Source organism: Teleopsis dalmanni, chromosome 1 (genome assembly GCF_002237135.1).
Source record: "Teleopsis dalmanni isolate 2A chromosome 1, ASM223713v2, whole genome shotgun sequence".
In the NCBI taxonomy this organism is placed as follows: domain Eukaryota; kingdom Metazoa; phylum Arthropoda; class Insecta; order Diptera; family Diopsidae; genus Teleopsis; species Teleopsis dalmanni.
The window spans coordinates 197,702,297-197,724,339 of NC_051846.1; the positions used below are offsets into that span (position 1 = coordinate 197,702,297).

General features: G+C 30.4%; 2 protein-coding genes across 2 annotated transcripts in view; both read left to right on the forward strand.

The window, feature by feature from the left end:
- Positions 1-22,043, forward strand: part of LOC119667029 (cell wall protein DAN4-like) — a 299,435-nt gene that overhangs the window by 155,469 nt on the left and 121,923 nt on the right. The window lies entirely within an intron of this gene.
- The window catches only part of LOC119671160 (carbonic anhydrase-related protein 10-like), a 36,163-nt gene continuing 24,310 nt past the window's right edge, over positions 10,191-22,043 (forward strand). The window contains exons 1-3 of the mRNA XM_038081695.1: positions 10,191-10,239; positions 21,022-21,158; positions 21,224-21,436. Of these exons, the coding sequence (XP_037937623.1) occupies positions 10,191-10,239; positions 21,022-21,158; positions 21,224-21,436 (399 nt within the window). The remainder of the gene's footprint in view (positions 10,240-21,021; positions 21,159-21,223; positions 21,437-22,043) is intronic.

Here is a 22,043-nt window from a genome sequence, read left to right on the forward strand (position 1 = left end):
AACGAAGTTGTACAAAAATTTTTGTATTAAGTTTCCTTTTGTTACACTGTGAAAAGAAATTCTTTGTTTAAATTTTTTTCATTAATATTTAAATTTAATAGAAAAGGGATGGAAATTTTTTTTTGGTCTTTTCAAAACTAAAAGAAATAAAAATGATATATATCAACTATTAAATTACTTGCATTGACAGTTCAATATAAAATTTTTTGTGAAACCATATAACTGCATTGTTTTCTATGTAAATCCTTCCTTGCATATTGAACGTCTTAAAGTGCAGTAAGCATACAATAGAATTTTCTATTCAAAGTTTAACTGACAGGCATTTAAAGTCAAATGACGTATTGAAATGTATCTTTAACTCAATTTATTTCTCTTGTAAGTACAATATTTGACAGGTGTTTGTGATCAGTTTGCATTTTAAAAATCGTAAAAGTTTCAGCGTAAAGCAGGAGCAATACTCTGTCAGTTATATATATACATATATATATATATATATACATGTACATATGCATATGCAGTAGAAGCAATGACAAAAAGTTTAACTGTAATACTTTTCTGTATGTATAATATGTATTTGTTGCTGATATCTTTATATTAAGATAAATCAAATCTAAAATAGTAGAAAAATCATTTTTAGATTTTTTATTAAGCCTTGTTAACTGAAAAAAAGAAAATTCGAATTTTATTATAATATAAAACGGAAATGCCAGATCTCGTGTGCATAACAGAAAATAATATTTTAAACAAAAACTTGCAAGTAAGTTAAGTGCTTTAAGTGACTGCCTGGCTGACTGCACTTCTTCGTGCTTGATTTGATTTCGAAGGCAAAGCAGATTTAGCTTTGGCTCCTACAAGAATATTTTCAAAATATGCAATATATACAAATTTGAGAAAATTCGGTCCTTAAGAGGTTTAGTGGAGATATTTTGAAGATTTAAAAATATTTTGAATAAAAATTATTGAATATTTAAGAGAGGCACTTGTATTACTCAGACTAGGGTGTATTAGTTGCAGCAAAAATATTAGTATTTCTACTAATATAAATAAATATAAATAATAAAATAATATTAATAAAAATAATATAAATAATTTATAAAATATTATATATATTAATAAAAATCGAATAATCAAAATTCCGACAGATATTGGAATTTGTATCTCCGAGAGTTTTTATATTGATAGTATTTTGTCTATAGTCGAAAGTAGTGATTAAAGTGGTATTGTTAATATTCGCTGATATAGCATTGAACTCTAATACGAGTATAATTGCTGAGTGCTCCAGATTTGGATGCCTTTGGCTATTTTGTTGTAATGCAACCTGACTGTAGATATAGCTGCATACGGGAGAGTGAGAACTTTGAGTGGCTCAGGTTTAAATGCTATCATCTCTTGCCTGCACTAAATTTGACTACAAATATACTAGTAGAAAGAAAAAAATAGAGACTTGACCAGAAGTAGGTTCAGAGTTGTATAAAGTATAAAAACAGACAAACCTTTCGATTTGAAAATCACGATTAAAAGATATCTTTACAATTCATGATTTTATTTTTCACATTATCATTTGTTGTCACACGGCATTTGAGAGCGATATGAGGCCCAGTATACTTACATCTTCTGCTATTGTGATTAAACTTTTGAGTATTCCGTGATGTTTACGATTATTGGTTTCGCATCATTTTTGCAAGACCTTTCGAAGAATTGCTGGCTTGTTCTCATATAGTACTTGTAGTCAACTTTTTAGTAACATTTCGGTAATTACTTATTAGCATGCAGTATTCGTAAATTATTGTCTCGGTGATAATGCATTTTAAAAATATTGGTTTCCTAGAGACTAAAGAAATAATGTCTTTAGGTGTTTGTCTTCGGTATAAGGTTTCAATTTATTCGTTATTACTCTTGATTTCTTAGTTCTTTTCAATTTAAATGTAAATATTACATTCTTTTACACATTATACAGACATCTTTGTCTGGAGAGTTTATAATGCGGATTGTAGTAAGTAACTTGTTGGTCTAAATTATAGTTAACTAACAGGCAAAATTTAAAAAAACGGAAACGGAAATTGCACAAATAACAATAAAAAAAATTGAAAAATGAATAATAAAAATTCATAAACTAAAATCTTAAACGTTTTCAACATGTTCTGTGTTAGTCTTGAATGTAATTTAAATTTCATATTTTTTTCTTGGAATTGGAGTAGGAAAATGGACATGAACAAAATAAAGGCGTAACTGTTTTCAAACTCTTAAAGCAGAAATGGAAGTGGGAGAGTTTAACTATTAAAAGAAATGTAGGTGTGGCGCTACTATCTCGGTCGTCAATGAAAACAATAACATTGGCAAAAGAAACCTTAGAACCTGTACACACTCGCATAAGAAAAACAGGCAACGATACGTAAGTACAAACACACTGAAGGACATTGATTGAAAGGCTTCGTATTTATTTGCGTGCGATGGTGTGTTTGTTATCATGTAATTTCCATAAAAGTAGAAAATAATAATAAAATTATGAACGTAATGGAAAGTAGCTGGAACTGATAGTCTAACAATGACACGAGGAAATTTTTTAAGAAAAATAGAGTTTTTCTTTTGACAAATTGAATTAAAATGACCTTTTAATGACTGCCAAACCTAAAGTTAAATTGAAATTTTAATTGAATTTTTTTTTTCAAATGGACATTAAATAATATTTTTAACTTCTGTTTAATTTGAATGAAAAACAGACAATTTTACACTTACTCAGTGACTGCTTAAACTTGACGTACGGAAGAAACCGATTCTAAGGAAAGTTAGAGTGCTAATCAGTAAGTTCAAAAGATCTGTTAAGCTACAATATATCAACTAAATTGATCTAGTTTATCTATAAAAAGTTTTTTTTCCGAGAAACATGGTATTTATATCGCGTTGCACAAAGTTGAAAATCTTCAACATTAGCGTCAAATTAAACCTTCTATATGAATCTGAAAAGTGGAAAGTCACAGAACTTATCCGATACTTAAAATTTTCTGGCCACGGTTAACTTGAAACATCGAACTTCTCACCGTATCCGAAAATGTATAAATAAAACTCGAGATTCAAAAAAGGAAGTGGCGTTGGATTTGACACGCACTCCGTAAAGACAACACTGCCATTGAGAAAATGCCCTTTGGGTAGAACCCCCAAGGTTTACGTAGGTCTGGCCGCCCACGAGTCACCTGACTGCGCTTTAATCACGCTGAATATGGGCATCTTTGTTCATGGTACGAAATCCGGCAGAAGGCTCTTGACAGACAATTATGAATAAACTTCGTCTCCGCCCTATGCTCTTACTAAGAACGGTGTTGTCTTTACTCAATGTATTGTAGATAAATAAATTGTATATACAACAGGGAAATAATAATAATATTAATAATGTTAATTTTTTCTTACCGATAGTGGCGCGTCTTTATTACGAAAAGAAACTGTTTAAAATTTAGACGGATTCGAATAGCGAAAAGAAGACAAGGACAAAAATGTATTTAATTTATTGAAATTTGGCTGACCATACAACGCTGTTTCGAGTATTGCCAAGTACTCATCATCAGTGCTCTTAAAAATTAATCGAATTTAATTAGTTTATAGTCCGTACATAATTTGTTTGAACTGCAAGTGCCAGGCTTAGAACTCGTGCCTGTCAAATTAGAAGCGGTGACTAATTATACTAATACTTTAAACTTTACTATTACTTGATCCAGAAAGTAAATTATGTTTTAATTTTGCTGCAATAAAAATTAAACAATTCATATGGATTATATAGATTATTTCCCAAAATAGATAACCGGTGTATTGGTTTATAGTATTCTAAACTTAATTACTTTATATGTTTATTATATATTTTTTATATACATTTTATATTTTTATATATTTTTAATGAAATTTATGGCTTTTATTATATGCAGTGATACTATTTAATATATCTTACTTAACTTATATTGATTTTTTCAAATTTGTTTTATGACAAATGACGATTAACGTTTAAAATGATTCTTACAAAGAAATTTTGATAATATTTCTAGTTCCATAAATATATCTCTGTACCTTCATCTGCAGTAATATTTTCCATTTTTTAATGTGGCAGTACACAACTTTCAGCCAATATTGTTTCTAATGTATTGTTGCCATAAAATAGGAAATTTATTTCTTATCAGACGTTGCAAGTCAACAGCTTGTCATCTTCTTTAATATTTTTCCTTTGGATGGCGTTCGAATGTTGCCAATGAACATGACATGCTGCCGTGGAAGTAGCTCCATTCGGCGACAAAGTTTTCCAAAGTTTCGGCGAGAGTCAACGGTGACACACCTTAATTGCCGGCGATGTAATAATCGAAATTGTTATTGTTGTTGAAAATTATGTTTATAAAGGCTTTAAATAAGCGTTGGCGTTAGGGTTTGCCGCCATAAAAGTATTTTGTTACTTGTAATTTTACATTGAGAGAGTTTGCATTTTGCAGGAAAGTGTCACTTTAATACTTTGCCACTGTCGATTGGAGTCTATTAAATTCACTTAAATATACCTCAGAGCTTCAATGTTAATATAAATTCACGAATTTCGCGTTTATTAATTTGTTTCCTTTTAGCTTACGGAACTTGGCTTTCTAAGCGATTCGTTACTAAACTAACGATTCGCTAAAGCTAGCCATTAATTATTCAGGCGATATGCACAGCGATAACGAATTTTATGAAAATCACAATTCAATGTTGACAAAGTGTGAATTTGTATACGTAAAATATTGTGTCAGTTCAGTTCCTGTGCATCTATGAACACATGGCCCGGTGTCAAAAGTTGACTAATTTACACAATTTGATTTTGCTTATTTACACAAAAACGGCATAAAACGGCATAAAAACGTTTTGGGTGTGTTTCCTGATACGAAATTCTTTTAATGTGTTTTAGTTGACATAATCAGATAACACTGAATTATAATAATTAACATAAATTTTCGACGTGTCTATTAAATGGTGATTAAATATTTATTTTATGGTAACTCTATTATCACAGAATACATATTATGAACTGATAAATAATTCACAATTGAAATGTAAAGTATTGTGTTTCAAAGAGCAGCACATGTGTATAAATATTTATTTAATGAAGTATTTCAGAACTATTTTCATTTACTGAATGCATTTCAATTATTTTGTTTTGATATAATTATTATGTTAATATATCAATGTTGTTACAGTAATTAATTCAGTAGTAAAAATTTTTTGTAAAAAATAACATGTAGTCTGTAACTTTTACTACACCCATGTCACATCGTAAAATCATACTTTTATGGCGTACACATATCCTTCAGTTTAAATAAGGTCTTAACGTCAGTGGTAGATAAATACCTTCAAATGCTCAGGGAATGAGAAAACTAACAAAGCATTTGAGGTATTAAGGCAGTCCTTTACCAACAATATATATATCACATTCACTCTTTTATAAATGGCCCAAATGGTTCCATGATGGTCGAGAGAATAGTTGTGAACATAAAAACATTTTCACCTTAAATATAGATTTATAAACATAGATTTATATATTTACCAATTTTCTTAAATTAAAAAAAAAAATGCTTGGGGTTGGTTAAGTTATTGTTGTAATTCTTGTGATTTTTATAGGCCCGTCAGCCATTCACATTGCAGTATTGATCTCGATGTAATTAAAACCATTTCGAAATTTTAATCAAGTTTAATATACTCTTTGAAAGAAGATTCTGTAATCAATTTAGATCCTCTACAATATAAATTAATGATATTATTACAGAAATGCTAAATTAGTAAAATAAATTAATAAACTAGAATATATTGTTAACAAGATTATTTTTTCAATTAAATTGAAAATAGCTTGACCGTTTTTAATTAACTAAGGTCGGTTCTATTTTTCTTGCAGTTTTGTGGACACTATAGGAGTGCCTTATATCCAGACAGTTAGCTTGTAGAAAGAAAGTATTTGTAGATTGTAGATCTTGTGTATGTAAAGGATCAATAGAGTGCTCTACTTATATGCAGACAGTTAACTTGTAGGAAGAAAGTATTTGCGGATTGTAGATCTTGTGTATTTGAAAAATAAATAGAGCACTTTACTTGATTTTTGTTCTAACATAGTCTGGGTAATGTTTAACCAATATATAGATGTTTTTATCTTGTACACCAGTGAGTATCATTTATTAGATTTGTGATATTTAGCCCCTGTCTAGCTTCATGTCGTCCACTAATTCAATACAGTATTATTAGCTTTAATTAATTGCACAACCCTGTAAGCAAATTGTTAAATCCGTTCATTTATATACTGAATAATCCAAATACGTATTAGTCAGTTGGTTTAATTAAAGCCAAACTTATTCAGTACTACGTATCGATAATGACGTTGCTCGCACGCTGACAGCTGTGGTTCTTTTAAGATGTATATAAACAATTGATCCATGGTATCCATATCAGCCATTATATGAGTTCAAATAAGCTTTGTTAGAAATCGCTGCTCCACTCTAATCTAATCTGACATATATATATGATTCTGCTGCACTACGGCATTGAGTTGCTATCTAAGAAGACTTGATCGACTCTGTGATGTGGATTTGATTGATTCAAGAACACGAATTTGTTGGGATTAAAGGCATGTTATGCTGACGTGTTTGCTTACTAAAGATCATTGCAGCGTTAGCGTATAGTGATTTTAAAACCATGTTTAGAAAGGTTTTAACGTTATCCATTTGATTTAATATATAAATTTATTACTGTGGATCGTCAATTTTTAAACAACCAAGTGGAAAAAACCCTCCAAAACATTAATTTATTTGAATTGACCATATTTGAAGATAGTGAAGATTGTGAAGTTAGTCAGTAATGGGATGATTATAACCTTTTTAAATGTTTGCAGTATCGAATACCTTTTATTAAAACCATTTCTTTTATAAATTTTGGTCACTCCCCACATTGTAATAAATAAAAAATTTTTCCTCAATTTTTATTGAAATGAAATATTTTATTTCTAAAATTATTGTAAACTGATTACATGCGTACTTTGAATATATAATAGTATAAAAAAATATGTAATAACATTTAATTATATTAGAGAATAAGTTTTGTTCACAAAACTATTATTTTCAAACCAAAACCAATTCGGAAACCAAAATTTAATTTTCTTAAAATAAATTTTATTTCCAATACTTTCAACAAGTTGAAAATAATAAATTCCAGCTAAATTCTGTCAACCCTTTAAGTATATGGGGGAAGTGTGAGGAAGAGCAAGGCATTTTAATTTATTTCAATTGAGCTGCCATCCACTTAGGTATACACTTAATCCCGATACTTAACAGCTCTATTCGCAGACACTGAATTAATTTAATTAATTGCCTTCTTTACTTAAGTGATGATTGCGTTGTTGAAGATGCTCTTTTTCACGCTCCTTACACATGAAGTGCTCGAAGGCGAGAAAGCGAGAAATAAAAACCAAGTAACCAGGATTTGTGGCTACGAAGTGGAACATTTAATTTATCGCTTGTTTATTGTTTATGTACCGTTGTAAGATTGCTTGAAATGAATTAAATCAAGCTTAAAATCATTTTCAAAGGTCAATTTTTTTCTAGAATTTAGGGGGAATAACCCCAGGATCCCTATAGTATGAATTGTAACAGCTAACAAAACGTTTGACCCATTTTCACTCCATCGATAATGAGTTGTGATTTGCTATATTTCAACACTTAAATTTGACATCAACACCTCAACGCCTATTTTAGCTCTACGAAAATACTTATCGCCATATTGTTACTAATAAGAGAATATTAAGTAAGAGGGTTTGGTTTTTTATTTTGACACTTAGAAAGCTTTCAAAATTATTTAACCCAAAATATTAGCTGATTCATTTAAAATGGCATATTTTATGTGATAACTTAAAAAAAACTTTTCTAACCCAAAATTTATAACCGCTGATTCATTTACTTCGATATGAACGGAATTATGTATTCACAAAAGAGTACATGATTTAATATTATACATAGAACGTTAGATATTAGAATTATTTAGGTTTAGGCGTTTGGTTATCTTTTGCGCTATCATTTTTATTATTTAACAACTTCCTGCAATAAAGCCAGCCCTGATAAGGTCAAAGTTACTAGGCTAAGTAATTTGCATGACATGTGTGTTTAAATTATAAAAGAATATGTTATAAGATATGCAAGTATATTCAACTGACCATTGCAGTTACTATACGTATTTTATTTGTTGAGTCAAAAACCCTTTAAGGACTAGAACAGTTGTTGCCACATTGTTCGAATATTACTAATAGTGGTGTTGGCATTAAAAGGCTTGGCCCTTTTTTCGCTTTCATTTATTTCATTACCGCAGGAAAACATACTGAAATTGCACAATAATATTGCGAAGTCACGGGCAATGATTGAAATTAATGGTTTTCTAAATGTTCCAACTACTTTTTTCATTTTTTGTTATTGCTGTTGTTGTTGTTGCTTGAACTGATGTTACTGTTGCTATTGCTGACCTTAAAGTTCTCTTGGGATTGCCAACCCAGTTGTACAATATTTTATAGTTTTTATTTTGTAAAAATTTTTACTATGCATTTTACTGCGATATTCGCCTTTAATTTTGTTTAATGTTTTTTCGAAAACGGATGTCCATGCTTTTGGATTGGCAAGGGGAACTTTTTGGCTTTTTTGCTTGGAACTCTTCAGCGGAATTTGTTGCATTTTGTGTTGAAAAAATTTGGAAAGTACATTAATATTACATTGTGAGTGATAATAAAAATTACTAACTTTGCTAAATGTTAGTCAATGTAATTTATATAAATGATTGTATATCTGTTGTTGGTATGATAAGAAATCTGAAAAAAAAATCTTCCTTTGAAGAGGAAGGAGAGGTAGTTTCAGATTCAAAGAACTGCTGCAACGCAATCAGTTTAATCTTATCATAATTGAGGTTTAAAAATGCATCGTCAAAAATTGTAGAAAAACTTAAAGTAGTTTGTAATTACAAAAGACCGATTAGCTTAATTAAAAGACTTAGTTATTTGAAATACTTACATTCATTCTGATACTCTTTATGGTGATATTTTAATCTCTTTATTCATGTAACGAATTTTTCCAATTGATTAGATCGATCTGGTTATTCAAACCTAAAATAAATAATAAGAATTTAATTATATACTAAGTACTTCTTATGTTATTGGTCCAGATTTATCAGTGCAGTAAAAAGTGTATTTAAAAGAAAATTTAAAAGAAAATGGTGTGGGAGTGCTTTTTTTAGTTCAGCTGTTGTTTTTTATATATTAGCGACAATTACAATTAGCCTGGACTCGGTCCCTATTCATAAGTTCCTTACACCTGGTTGTATTCTTGAACTCCTCACGGCCTCGCCGACCAGAATATTTTATAAGTTGTGAGTGACATCCAATAATCGTTGGCTACCTGCAGAAAGCGAAGATATATGCCTCTCGGAAAGGTCTCTAGGCAGACTATTATAAAAATTTCTAGGTGAACGTCTATTAAAACATCTACTTTCAGTAGATTGAAGTATCTGTTAATTTTTGTAACCAATGACTGCTTTACATTTACTTATTTGACTTGCTCTATTTTCTATGATGAAAGTCGTGGTTGTGTCTGTGAGTTTTAATTGTTAGCTTAAAGAAAATTCAAGACTTTTGGGGTCTCTTTTCTAACTGACTGAACCGATCTTTAAAACGCAGGGCACACCCGCGTTTACATACAAATTTGCATCATTTTAGGAGGACGACGTTAATACACTAGATGTTTAGAATTTCCACCTTTAAGGTAGTTCGTCTGATCTAGCGTAAAGCCGATGCCTCATCGGTGCAATTTAATGGATCATTATATGTGCTTAAGTGAGATGTGATGCACACGGCTGACATTCTAACCTAACTTAAACTATATAACTTTTGCTATCTCTCTGACAATAGCATTATTCTACGCTCATAATTAGTACCAAAACTGCCGGAGGTAAATTTGGCAATTTAGTTTTAGCATAGGTACTCTGTTATCTTCTTAAAACACATCGAATAATTTTTTTCTTGATAACAAAAAATTACTGTTTAGGTAAATTATTTATTTATTATACATTTCAATATATTAAAATAATTATATCAAAATTATAATTTTTAAACAAAAAATTTTAAATTTTATTTAATAATTAAGTTTATAAATATTTGGTTGTTATTTGCAGTAATGCTTGCAGTCAGTTGGGAAGAATGGTGGACCTATGATGGTATCTCAGGTAAGTTACTTAGATGCATTTATCTAAGCATTTGTCTATTCGAAAAATATTCATGAACATTGCTTATGCAGAACTCCTTCAAATTAGGTAGTGCCCTAAAAATAATAAATAATACTATGCAAAAGCAATAACAACAATACAATATATTAAATAAATTATATTTGATGTACATAAAGGCATTGTAGATATTCAAGTTCCAAAATTATTTCTCATTTAAACAACGACAAATAAATAAAGCGCATATATGGTATGTAATTCTATTCTCCAAGGTGGAGCATAGAGCCCTAAATAAATAAATATACAAATAAATAAATAATAACACAAAACAAAACAAAACGAATACAAAAAGAAAAGTAGGAACAAATATAAATGGAATATCAAGAATCTGAACTAAATAACAAAGCAAATGAGAAACAATGCAAAAGTACGAGCAACTCCGGAAATACGTGCAATTTGCAGCGCGATTTCATGCTGTATGCAGCACACAATGTCAGCGTGGAGCACGGCCAAGAGTCGGCGGGAGTAATGGGAAATAGAAAAAAATTGGTCTCATGTTAGAGATTGCATTTTAGATGCAAGAATGCGGAAGCTTAAGTACCAAGAAAATCTGGAAAATGCGCGTAAAATGTATATTGCATGACTTTGTTTGTTTTTGGCTGCAGCAAAGGTGCTTCCAGATCATGCTTTTTGTATGTGTGAATAGTTCCAAATTTGTATGAAATGTGATAGCGGATGAGTTTTCCTTCAACTGGGGTTACTAGTACGTGCCGCTGGATATTTGTGTGCATCATTCTCAGACATTTTTGCTAAGACGTGATGAATGGCGCGACAACGTGGCCATAAGATAAGGTTAAGCAGATTTCTGTAAAATTGCAAATATCCTAGCCATAATTTATTTGCATTGCAGTAGTTGAAGTTATGTAAATATATGAAAAATAAAATCAACAAATATAACTAAAAGTGAAGTATAAGTAAAGTGCTTAGGTTTGTAATATGCAATCTTAAGTTCAGTTTCTTTTTGTTTATTTTTGTATTTTATTTTTATATATAAATATTGGTTAAGAAATTTAATGTTTTCAGTTTAGTAATAAAACTTTTTTTAAATAAAACTGTTGTTGTGAAATCGCCCAATAACCGGTACTGCGACCAGAAAAGTTCTATTGTACCAGAAATCAGTTTCTGTTAAGATATGTACTACGATTTCACAACATTATCAAACTTTAAAACCTTTTGCAAATTAAAAATTTTTGTTCTTAAGAGTTTCGAAGCATGCCTAAATCCAAAGAAATGTGGTATAGCCTCTATACTTTCCCTGATATATAATTTGTAGACCTCTCCACAATACAAAAGAAAAATACTAACTAACTAAAGTTAAAGTTTGTGGTGTTCATTCTAAACATGATGGAAGGGTAACAATAAAATGTGTAACCTCAAAAGAGAGAGAAATTCTTGCAAAAGAGATTAAAAAGAAATTAGGTAAGAACTATGAAATTGAGACACCTGCTATGCGAAACCCTAAAATCCTTATTACCGGCATGAGTGAGCGTTTGGAAAATGATAAATTTCTCCAAGCAATAAGAAATCAAAACAATATGGAGATTAAATATATTAAAGTCTTGAAAATATATGAGTCGTTCAAAAATAAAAACATTTTTAACGCGTTAGTTGAATTAGATGGCATAGCTTTCAAGCAAGTTATGAGTGTTCGTAGACTTAATATTGGCTGGGAACGATGCATAGTGTACGAAAACTTGAATTTAATGCGATGCTACAAGTGCTGGGGTTTTAACCATAAAGCGTCTATTTGTAAGGAAAGTGTGCATGTATGTGCAAAATGCGGTGAAGCTGGCCACATATACAAAGAATGTAAAAGCAGCGTTCTAAGATGTGTAAACTGTATCAAAGCCAAGAAAAATCTAAATCTGAATGATCTCGACATAGACCATGATTCCAGGGACCTAAAATGTAAAACTTTACAAAGAAAACTTAGACTGGAAGCTGAAATGACTGATTATCAACTTTGATGGACCACAAAACTTTGTTAAATATATTTAGTAAACAAAATTGCGGTCTTAATGTGGTACATTTTAATGCTAGAAGCCTAACTGATCTAAAATTTGACTACATTAGGACTGTTTTTGAAAACTCTGATGTTGATATCATATGCGTTTCGGAAACTTGGTTTAATAGCGACATCAGTACCTTATTTCTGTCAATGAACAATTATATTTTATACCGCCATGATAGGAGGCAAAGGAGAGGAGGCGGGGTGGCAATTTATTGCAAGTCTCATTTAAAAAGTAATTTGGTATGTATATCTGGTGAGTCTGACATTGAATTTGTTGTTATAAGCATCAATGTTGGTTTTCAGAAAATATTGGTGGGGTGCGTGTATAATTCACACAAACGCTTTAGTTGCGATCCATTTTTTGATTCACTGCAACCCATTGCGCTTAATTTCGACTTCTTAGCAGTACTTGGCGATTTCAATAATGACCTTCTCTCAAACTGTGGTAATGTTTCCCGTTTAAATGATCTTATTGCCATGTCGGGCTTAAATATTGTCAATAGGACCATACCTACTAGATATGCCAATAATGTTAAGCCTAGTCTTCTGGACATAATTGCAGTTTCTGATATAAGCAAATTGTTGTTGTTTGAACAGATTTCATTTGTTTCAGATCATGACCTACTATTTATTACGCTTGACTTCAAGAAAACTAAAAAATCCATCTCAACTAGATTTTCTTTTTGGGATTATAAGTCAATTGATTCAATGGGATTATTTTGTGAACTTAATTCAACTGAATGGAATGAATGTTGGTCTGGTATTTCAGTTGATCAAAAATTAGATGCATTTAATAAAAAATTGCTTAGCCTTCGAAATCGGTATGTACCTTTTCGTACTATTACCGTCAATAATGTTTCTTGCCCATGGTTTAGTACTACAATAAAACGTTTTATTAATTTAAGAAATAGAAAATATGCAGTTTGGAAAAAGTACCCTACGGAATATAACTGGATGAAGTTTAGAATTGCTAGAAATGTAGCTGCTAGAACTGTTTTTAAGGCTAAGTCAGATTACTATGAATCTAAGCTTGGTGGTACTAAATCTACTAAAACCCTTTGGAATAATATCAAAATGCTTGGGGTTACAAGAAAAAGTAAAAATAAAAAATATATGCAATATGGACCCAAATGCTCTAAATAACTTCTTTGTTTCTTCTGTAGAGGATAATGGTAGCTCTTCTTCAGTATTCTTTGATATGAATATTGTTGACGCTAATGAAGGCTTTAGTTTTTACTGCGTCAGTGAAGATATTGTTTTTAAGAATTTAATGAATATTAAGTCTAATGCTGTTGGGCTAGATGAAATTCCTCTTAAATTCATAAAGCTCATTTTACCATTTATAATATCTCCATTAACTCATGTTATAAACTATTGTATTACTACCTCCCTCTACATTTCCAGTGGCATGGAAACAAGCTAAAGTTATTCCAACTGAGAAAAAAGTTAATGCTTCATTAGTTTCTGACTATCGACCTATCAGTATTCTTTCTTCTCTCTCCAAAGTGTGTGAGGCTATAATGTCTGAACAGATTCGTAATCATCTAAACGTTTTTCATCTGCTATCTCCTTATCAATCTGGTTTCAGAAAAGGTCATAGTTGTGCGTCTGCCTTGCTGAAAGTCCTTGAAGATATTAGATTAAGTTATGATAGGGATTTGGTTACTTACTTATGCCTTCTAGATTTTTCAAAAGCATTTGATCGAGTTGATCACGCTTTGCTCTGTAAAAAGCTCATAAATAAGTTCCACTTCTCCAGTTTAGCTTCTAAATTTATTTTTAGTTATTTAACTGAGAGATCTCAGTCAGTAGTTACTGATAATAAATTTTCAAATTTTAAACTTCTGTTTTCTGGGGTTCCTCAAGGATCGATTCTTGGGCCATTGCTATTTTCGATCTATATTAATGACGTTTTCTCAGTATGTCAATTTTCGAGGCTACATGGATATGCCGATGATATACAAATGTATTATTCGTGTCGGAGTGATAATTTAAATGACATGGTCACAAAGATCAATATAGATTTAACATGCATACATCGCTGGGCGGTTGAAAACAATATGCTGCTAAATGCAGATAAAACCATCATGTTGCCGCTTAGTAGGTCTGAATTAAACTTAGACGAATTACCATCGGTAGCTATTGGAAACTCAATTATTAAATATAGTGCATCAGTTAAATGTCTAGGATTTAATTTGAATTCAAAGCTACATGCCTCTGATCATATCAATCATGTCGTTAGGAAATCATATATTTGCCTCAGATATTTGAATTTATCTGCTAAGTATACCCCTGTCCATGTCCGTGGCTTATTGGTCAGACAACTAATATTGCCTATAATTACTTATGCCGCGTTGGTGTACTGTAAACTGGACTACGAGTCCCTTGCTAAACTGAGAACAGTAGTAAACTGTTGTACTAGATACGTCTACGGCCTTAAACGTTTTGATCATCTAACAGTTTATAGAAACGCTATACTGGGTTGTGACATTGAGCAGTATTTAAATATTCGAATCTGCCTATTTCTGTTCCAATTAAAAACTTCTAAATATCCTGAGTACCTTTATAATTGCTTGCAGCCTATGCGTTCCACAAGATCTCTTCTTTTCATAATTCCAAGATTTAATTTTGTTGCTACCACTAGGTTTTTCTTTATTCATTCAATTCGATTATGGAACGCTTTGCCAAGTTCAACCCGAAATGCATGTGATTTAAGAGTTTTTAAAAAGTTATTGTTAACTGAACTTATTTGATATATTATTTTTATTTTAAATTAAATGTTAATATTAGTTTAATTTTTATACTTCCTTTATATCATATAATAATATCCAATTTGAAATTATAGCAAAATTGTATTTTTTAACTCAATTTTATTATTTTCTACTATTTGTAATTTTCAAAATAAATTGTACTTGAATAAATATCTTGTTAGCTTTTAAGTTAGTTTTTAAGATAGTGCAATAAAAAGCATGTACTTAATGCACTTAATATTATAAATAAATAAAATAAAATAAAAAAAACTATAGCGAAGATGCATATTTTCTATTTAAAACACTTTTACCATCGATCCATTTTTAATAAACTTATATATCTTTTTACCAATTTACCTTTGGAAATTTTGTAGTGCAGATGTATTCTTCACAGGTAGCCTTTATAGTGATATAAAGGCTTATAGTGATAGCCTTTATAAAGTGATATCTTTATAGTGATAGTGATATTTTTGACTCTGTGGATAATAGCTTGCTTTTAAGACTTTTTTCAAGCCGATATTCGTATGAAGAATAAATAAGATAATTTTTTTTATTAATATCAAATCTGTCGTTAATCACTGATTGTTGTGTGTAAATAGCTATACTACTTTGTACTTACTCTTTTCTTATTTTATTTTCTGCAAAGTTTTGTCGTTTCACAACCATGCCCCGTGTAATCGACATACGCTTCAAGCTCAGTAAGAGATTTTCCGAATTAAAATTGTGTATATCTTTCTAACGAATTGTCTGTCTATTCTATGGTTCTGGTACGGTCCAAATAATAATAAAATGGCTTGAAATACTTGTTCAATGTTAAGAAGTAATTATTATATGAATAATGGGTTCGCATGCAAATCATTTTAGATTTCTATCTTGTATCTCACTGTCTACATAGTATCGTCAGATATTTATAAAATACGCATGTTATAACAATATATGAGGATAATATTAATTTAAACGATCTAGCTTTTATATAATAAAAATATAATTTTTATAACTTCATGAGCGTTCTCTTAATTGTAGTAGTACATCTTAAAGCAACAATTATCGGTTCCTAGCTTCTTAGAGCAATATGACTTTCTAATCGTATCAGAGTCAAAAATCACAACAATTGTTTTATTATCGAAGTTAAGTAAGTTAAGTAAGGATAAGATGTCAGTTTGTTGTTTATTCCCATTGTTTTCATATTATAACATTTTCTTATAATTCTATTACATGGTTATTTGTATTGTCTGTATTTTTTCGTATAAAATATAAAAGCTTGAAACTTTCTAAATTTAAAAACATTTTGCCCAAGCTCTGTTATTCTTTTAATATATTTTGTTCAATGTCTTGTCACATATTCTTAGAAAATATTTTTTATACCCAATTCATTTCTTCACATTTTTTATAATAAAAATGCTGATTTCACAAAAATCTTTCAACCTTTCCTCTTCTCAGCACTAGCTGCAGTCGCAAATAGTCATTTTAATAATTATACATTTTTAACCAATTCCATTTAATCCCAATGCAATTTATTCTTAGGACTTCTATCTAGCATCCTCTTGCTTCTACGAAAAATGTTATTTTTGATATTTTTTCTTAAGATTTTAAGGAAACGTGTAGATAAAAATTCCGTTCTTTCACGCCTGTGTTTTATTTTAACTGTGCATTTTTTAAAGAAATTGTTCGGTGTTTTATTTTCAAAATTATTTGGTGCAATGAAAACAATGTGTTCGTGTCTGCAGCATCAGTTTAAAAAAATCCTCCTCTGGGATTTTCTCAAGTAAAAAAATATTTTTCTCTGTCGCTTGTGTTTCGCCAGTTTACCATTTCATACGTGCTTAAGCTCTAATCTCATAAGGATAAGCCATGTTTCCTTGATACGTTCTTCTATATAACCGCAAGTATGGAACTTAAGCTGCATGTTATTGATTTTTGCATAGTTTTAGTTAATATACTTTCTTTCATCAGCTTAAACAACTTAAGAAGTTGTAGTTGTTGAATAAATATTTTCAATATTGCTACAAACTTCAATTTGTGGTTTTAAATGTGAAGATAAAATTTAAAACATTTAAAAAATAGTGAACGCATTGAAATTGTTGAATATTTAGTGGATCGATTCACGAAGAGTTATCAGCATTGCTTTAATTTACAAGATTTTTATTCTTAATAGTATTTGAAAAGTGTAGCAGTCATGAGAGTTTGTTTTTAAATGATATTTTAATGCAACAGTCGTACTCCGTTGGTATTGAATAAAGTACATTTATAAGAAAAGTTAATCGATTGATATTCAATCTGTTTACCGACATTGCAACAATGAAAAATTATTTTAAAGCTCAACAGCTATTGCAATGACAATGTTTGTCTTATGTGTTGGTTTGTTGCAACTTCCATCTTGTTCAAAGATTGATACCTTAAATCAACAGAAAACGTTGTTATGCTATCCTTACTTAGTGAGATAAAAATCTCGAAATATTCTAAGAAACAGGAAGAAGAGGAAAACACCAAGCAAGTATGTACGTGATTTGATTTTTAGATTTGCACCGTCGTGCACTTATACAGTGTACAGTACAAAAAAAAATATAATTTATATAATACGCGTATATTGAGTTTTTCCTAAACTGTATCAGTTTCAGTAAAAATAGCGACAACAGCTTAAAAGCATGGATAATGGTTACGAAAGACACTGGCAATTGCATTATTGAGACGCTCATTATATCGTCGTGTTGCTCTATGACACTCATATTACTGCATCTTTGGATGCAGTTGAAAATGCTGGCAACGGAAGTTTTGCTGTTGGCAAATATCCCTTTGCCGAGTTAGAAAATCTAACGATAATTGTATATGATTTAACATTTCGTGACGTATCTACAAATCGAATTCAGATATCGCGTGACACGAAGTTACAGCGTTGTTATTTTAAGCAATTGATAATATTTTAGCTATCAAGTATGCATGAGTGCGGTTTGAGGTTTTATATTCAAGTAATCCTTATAATAAATAGAAAAGCTTTTTGAATGCTAAATTGTATGTTTATGCGTGGTTTTCTGTACTAAGGTGTGGTAAGATATTTAATAGTTCAGTTTAATCAATACAATACGATAAATCAATAATTCAAAAGTTACAAAAGACAGAAAGTTAAAGTTATATAGCAGCTTAAAAAGGGAATACATATTGGCGAACATTTTTAACGCTACAGTGCGTATGAGTGACATTTTTAGTGGTAATTTTTTTTCACTACAACGTATGTACAATATTTTAATAAGTGTTGAATAGAATAATGTTTAAGTAAAAAATTAGATTTTTAACTTATTTACTCATATAAGCGCTATAATGAATAATGAGTGTATTAGACACTTAATTTTTTTAACCAGACCATAGATTTGTTACTCACTCCAAATATGTCTAACTAAATACTGAATGTATTATAGACTTATTTTCTTTACCGAGTCATAGATTTGATACTTGCCTCTAAGTGTGTTTAAATCAAATCTGTGTTAGTATTGCAAAAGTGTTTAAAGCTACTATTAACATCAAATATTGCCATTATATGTATAGTCAAATTTTAATTAACTCTTTGCCCGTAATTAAACACTTTTTAAACACTCTGTTAAAGTGAAGTAATTTATTTATTATTATTTTATTGCACTTTATTTGAAGTGAAAAATATTGTAAATTGTTTCATTAATACACTCAATTTGAAACTAGAATGCAATAAATTGCTTGAATATGCCACAAAACTATGCGAACCGCAAATATGCACAAAATTTTTTAGTTATTTGCACCGAAAACTGTAAACAATTTTAAAGATTTTTTCTATTTTCTAACTTTTATTTAAGCAGCTTGTATGAGGCAACACTTGTTCATGTCATACTTTGAATTTTTTTTCATTGGACTCATTTTTTTATTCTGTTTGGGATTTATCCCTTTCCTTTTAGTTGCGCTCTTTGTTGGGGAAATGAAGTTGTTGGCCTATGAAAATTAAGTGTGTGGTTTCGACCAAAAAATTGCTCATAAATAGTTGCACCAGCACATTCGTATATATTTCCATTGTTCATTTGCAATGTAACCAAAAACAAAACAAAAAAATCGAGTTCATATCCAGCCACCCGCTTCTGAAAGCCATAAATAAAGTTGCATCCAGAATAACTGAAAATCGGACTGTGACCGTTGCAGTTATCACGTTAGTCGGATGTTTTGTGTATTTCATAAACCACACACCAACTCGCAGTAACACAGACTCCAAGGCAATTAATAATTTCATTTTGAACTCAATTCTGCCATTTTTTATTTCCTTCACTTCTGACTTCGTTCGTTTGGTTGTATTGTTCCGTATTTTGGTCAAAATTGACCAAAATTCTTAGCAAATGTGTGCATAAATCTTGAAACGTCATTGCTAATATGACACACTATGAACAATGAAATTATTTGTGGTCGGAGTTTAAAGTGGAGAGAGAATTATGGCTTCATGACTTCAGATATAGGAAAGTAATTTTTTTTTGTTTCTGACATTTAAGTTAACTTTTGAGCTTAAGGTGCAATTAAAGTATTAGAAAAAAAGTATTTCAAATATCAAAAGAGCTTGCAATTGCTAATAGAAAGTTTATCCGTTTTTTTGTTGTTATAATTGGTTGCAGAAAATATCGTTTCATTGTCAATAATTAACGATTTTTTGTAGACTTACAATCACATTTCTAGCAAGCAACCCAATGAAATAGTAACAAGATTCAGATAATTAATACTTTTTTCATCCTTACCGGAGAATAGTCTAATAACCTCTCAAAAAAAATTTCCGCCAAAACCTGGAAACTACAGCTGAGCAGATATAGAAAAAGTGCTTAACTCTTTATTTTTCTTGTAAGTTTACTCAACTTTAAAAAAGAGTATTAAAAAAATGTGAAGCTTAGGTTTCCATACATCCGTGATAACGGATGTTAGCCTAACAGTATTACAGCGGTCTTTATTAAATTGTGTCCTAGATTTTGTCTTAGTATATAAAGCCTAGTCTAACCAAGCGATCACACATGACTTAAGTGTCTTTTTCATTTATTATTGGCAAGTTGAAAAAATAAGAAGAAAGTGTTTACATTTATGATATTTATACTAGAATATGGGTAAGATTTTTAATTACCATAATTCAAGCCTAAGCTATTGTCAATAAGAAGTGTTTTTTGTCATCCTTGTATTTTTTATTTTGATTTAAGTATTGATAAATTGCGGACAATATTTGTTTTTAAACCACATGCGAATTTCTATGAAATTCATTTATTTGTATATAGAAGTACTAAATTATACCATAAAATATTCCTAGCGTGATGTTAGACAATGACTTTTGTTGGGACTAAGACATGAAAATTAAAGAAAAGCGGATGATGATGAACAACACTTTTGGGACACACACCTAGGCATGTCATACTTAGGCATACCTCCGGTCGTAAGTAAATTTTACGTGTGGAACCCGACTCAAGATGAATGATGGCACAGAACCATAGGGTTTGGCCTCTTAATTGGAGTATCGTGGAGGCTGTGGTTAAAACAAAAATTTAAATTTAATTCAAATTTAATTGAATATGGAGTTGTATTTTCCAATCGAATGCTGAGACCCAAGCTCATCACACTCGAAGCCCTGTTTTGACTTCAAAGTCCAAGACTACAGAGCTTTAAGAGCAGCCTAACCTGTCAGAGTAAATAACAATTCTTCATCTAGACGATTTTTTTGTGATATTGGATCTCGCGCATAAGTTGATTGTATGAATTTTAGCTTAAAAGACACATATGCTATTTAAATATGAATATATCTTACTCCACTTACTCCATCAGATCAGTAGAATTATGTCTTGTTTGTTAATAAATATAAAATATTATAATGCAACTATTTTAAAATACAGTACCAACTTATGTATTATGTTATGTAGAAAAATATAAAAAATTATTATACACTTAAATAATTTAAGGACTTTTTTCGTTTTCTTACTTTTACAGGTCCAGCATTTTGGGGTCTTATAAATCCGGAATGGTCACTATGTAACAAAGGACGCAGACAATCACCAATAAATCTTGAACCTGAACGACTGCTATTTGATCCATACTTAAGAGCTTTACACGTTGACAAGCATAGGGTATGAGAATTTAAAATATTATTATAAATGGGAATTCTTCATTCAATTTTACATTTTCTTTACAGATCAGTGGTTTGATTAGTAACACCGGTCACAGCGTTATTTTCACAGCGGGCAATGACACAGTTGCCAATTACGATGGCATGCAAACACCAGTCAATATAACAGGAGGACCATTGTCCTATCGTTACAGATTTCATGAAATACACATACATTACGGCCTACATGATCAATTTGGTTCAGAGCATAGTGTCGAAGGACATACATTTCCTGCAGAGGTGAGTGACGAATAATGCTTTGCTTTGTAAAAGCAACGTATGAAAATAGTATCTCTAGCACATTTATCATAATACATATATACCAAATACTATTTATACTGGGTGAAGTACATTTCTGGTAATTTTTTTCTTTGTTTTGAGTGTAAATATATTTTAATAAAATCTGCTATGTTCAGCAGCATAAAATAAGATTTACACGCTTAAATAACTTCTTGAACCACTAAAACAGATTTTTAACTGAGATTTGCCTAAACACAAAGTCATATGCAAACATCTCAGAATTGCTCGATTTTATTTTATTTAATATTTTTTTATTTTTGCTGTTTTGTGCATTTCACAAATTCAATTGTTCGCCTTTCAAGTATTTCTTCTTCTTGGCTTTGTGCTGACACACAAAGGCATGTGTGTGTGCACAGACGTTTTACACATTAAAACATTTAAAAAGTTTACACACACGTACACACACTAAGCTTGAATCACTTCAGCATGATTTTGTATGAAATCAGAAAAAAAACCAAGAAGAAAAAGAAAAAAAAAATATTGAAAATCAGTGAATTCATGACACAGTCACAGTGTCGTAAACTCATACACTTACACACTTACACAG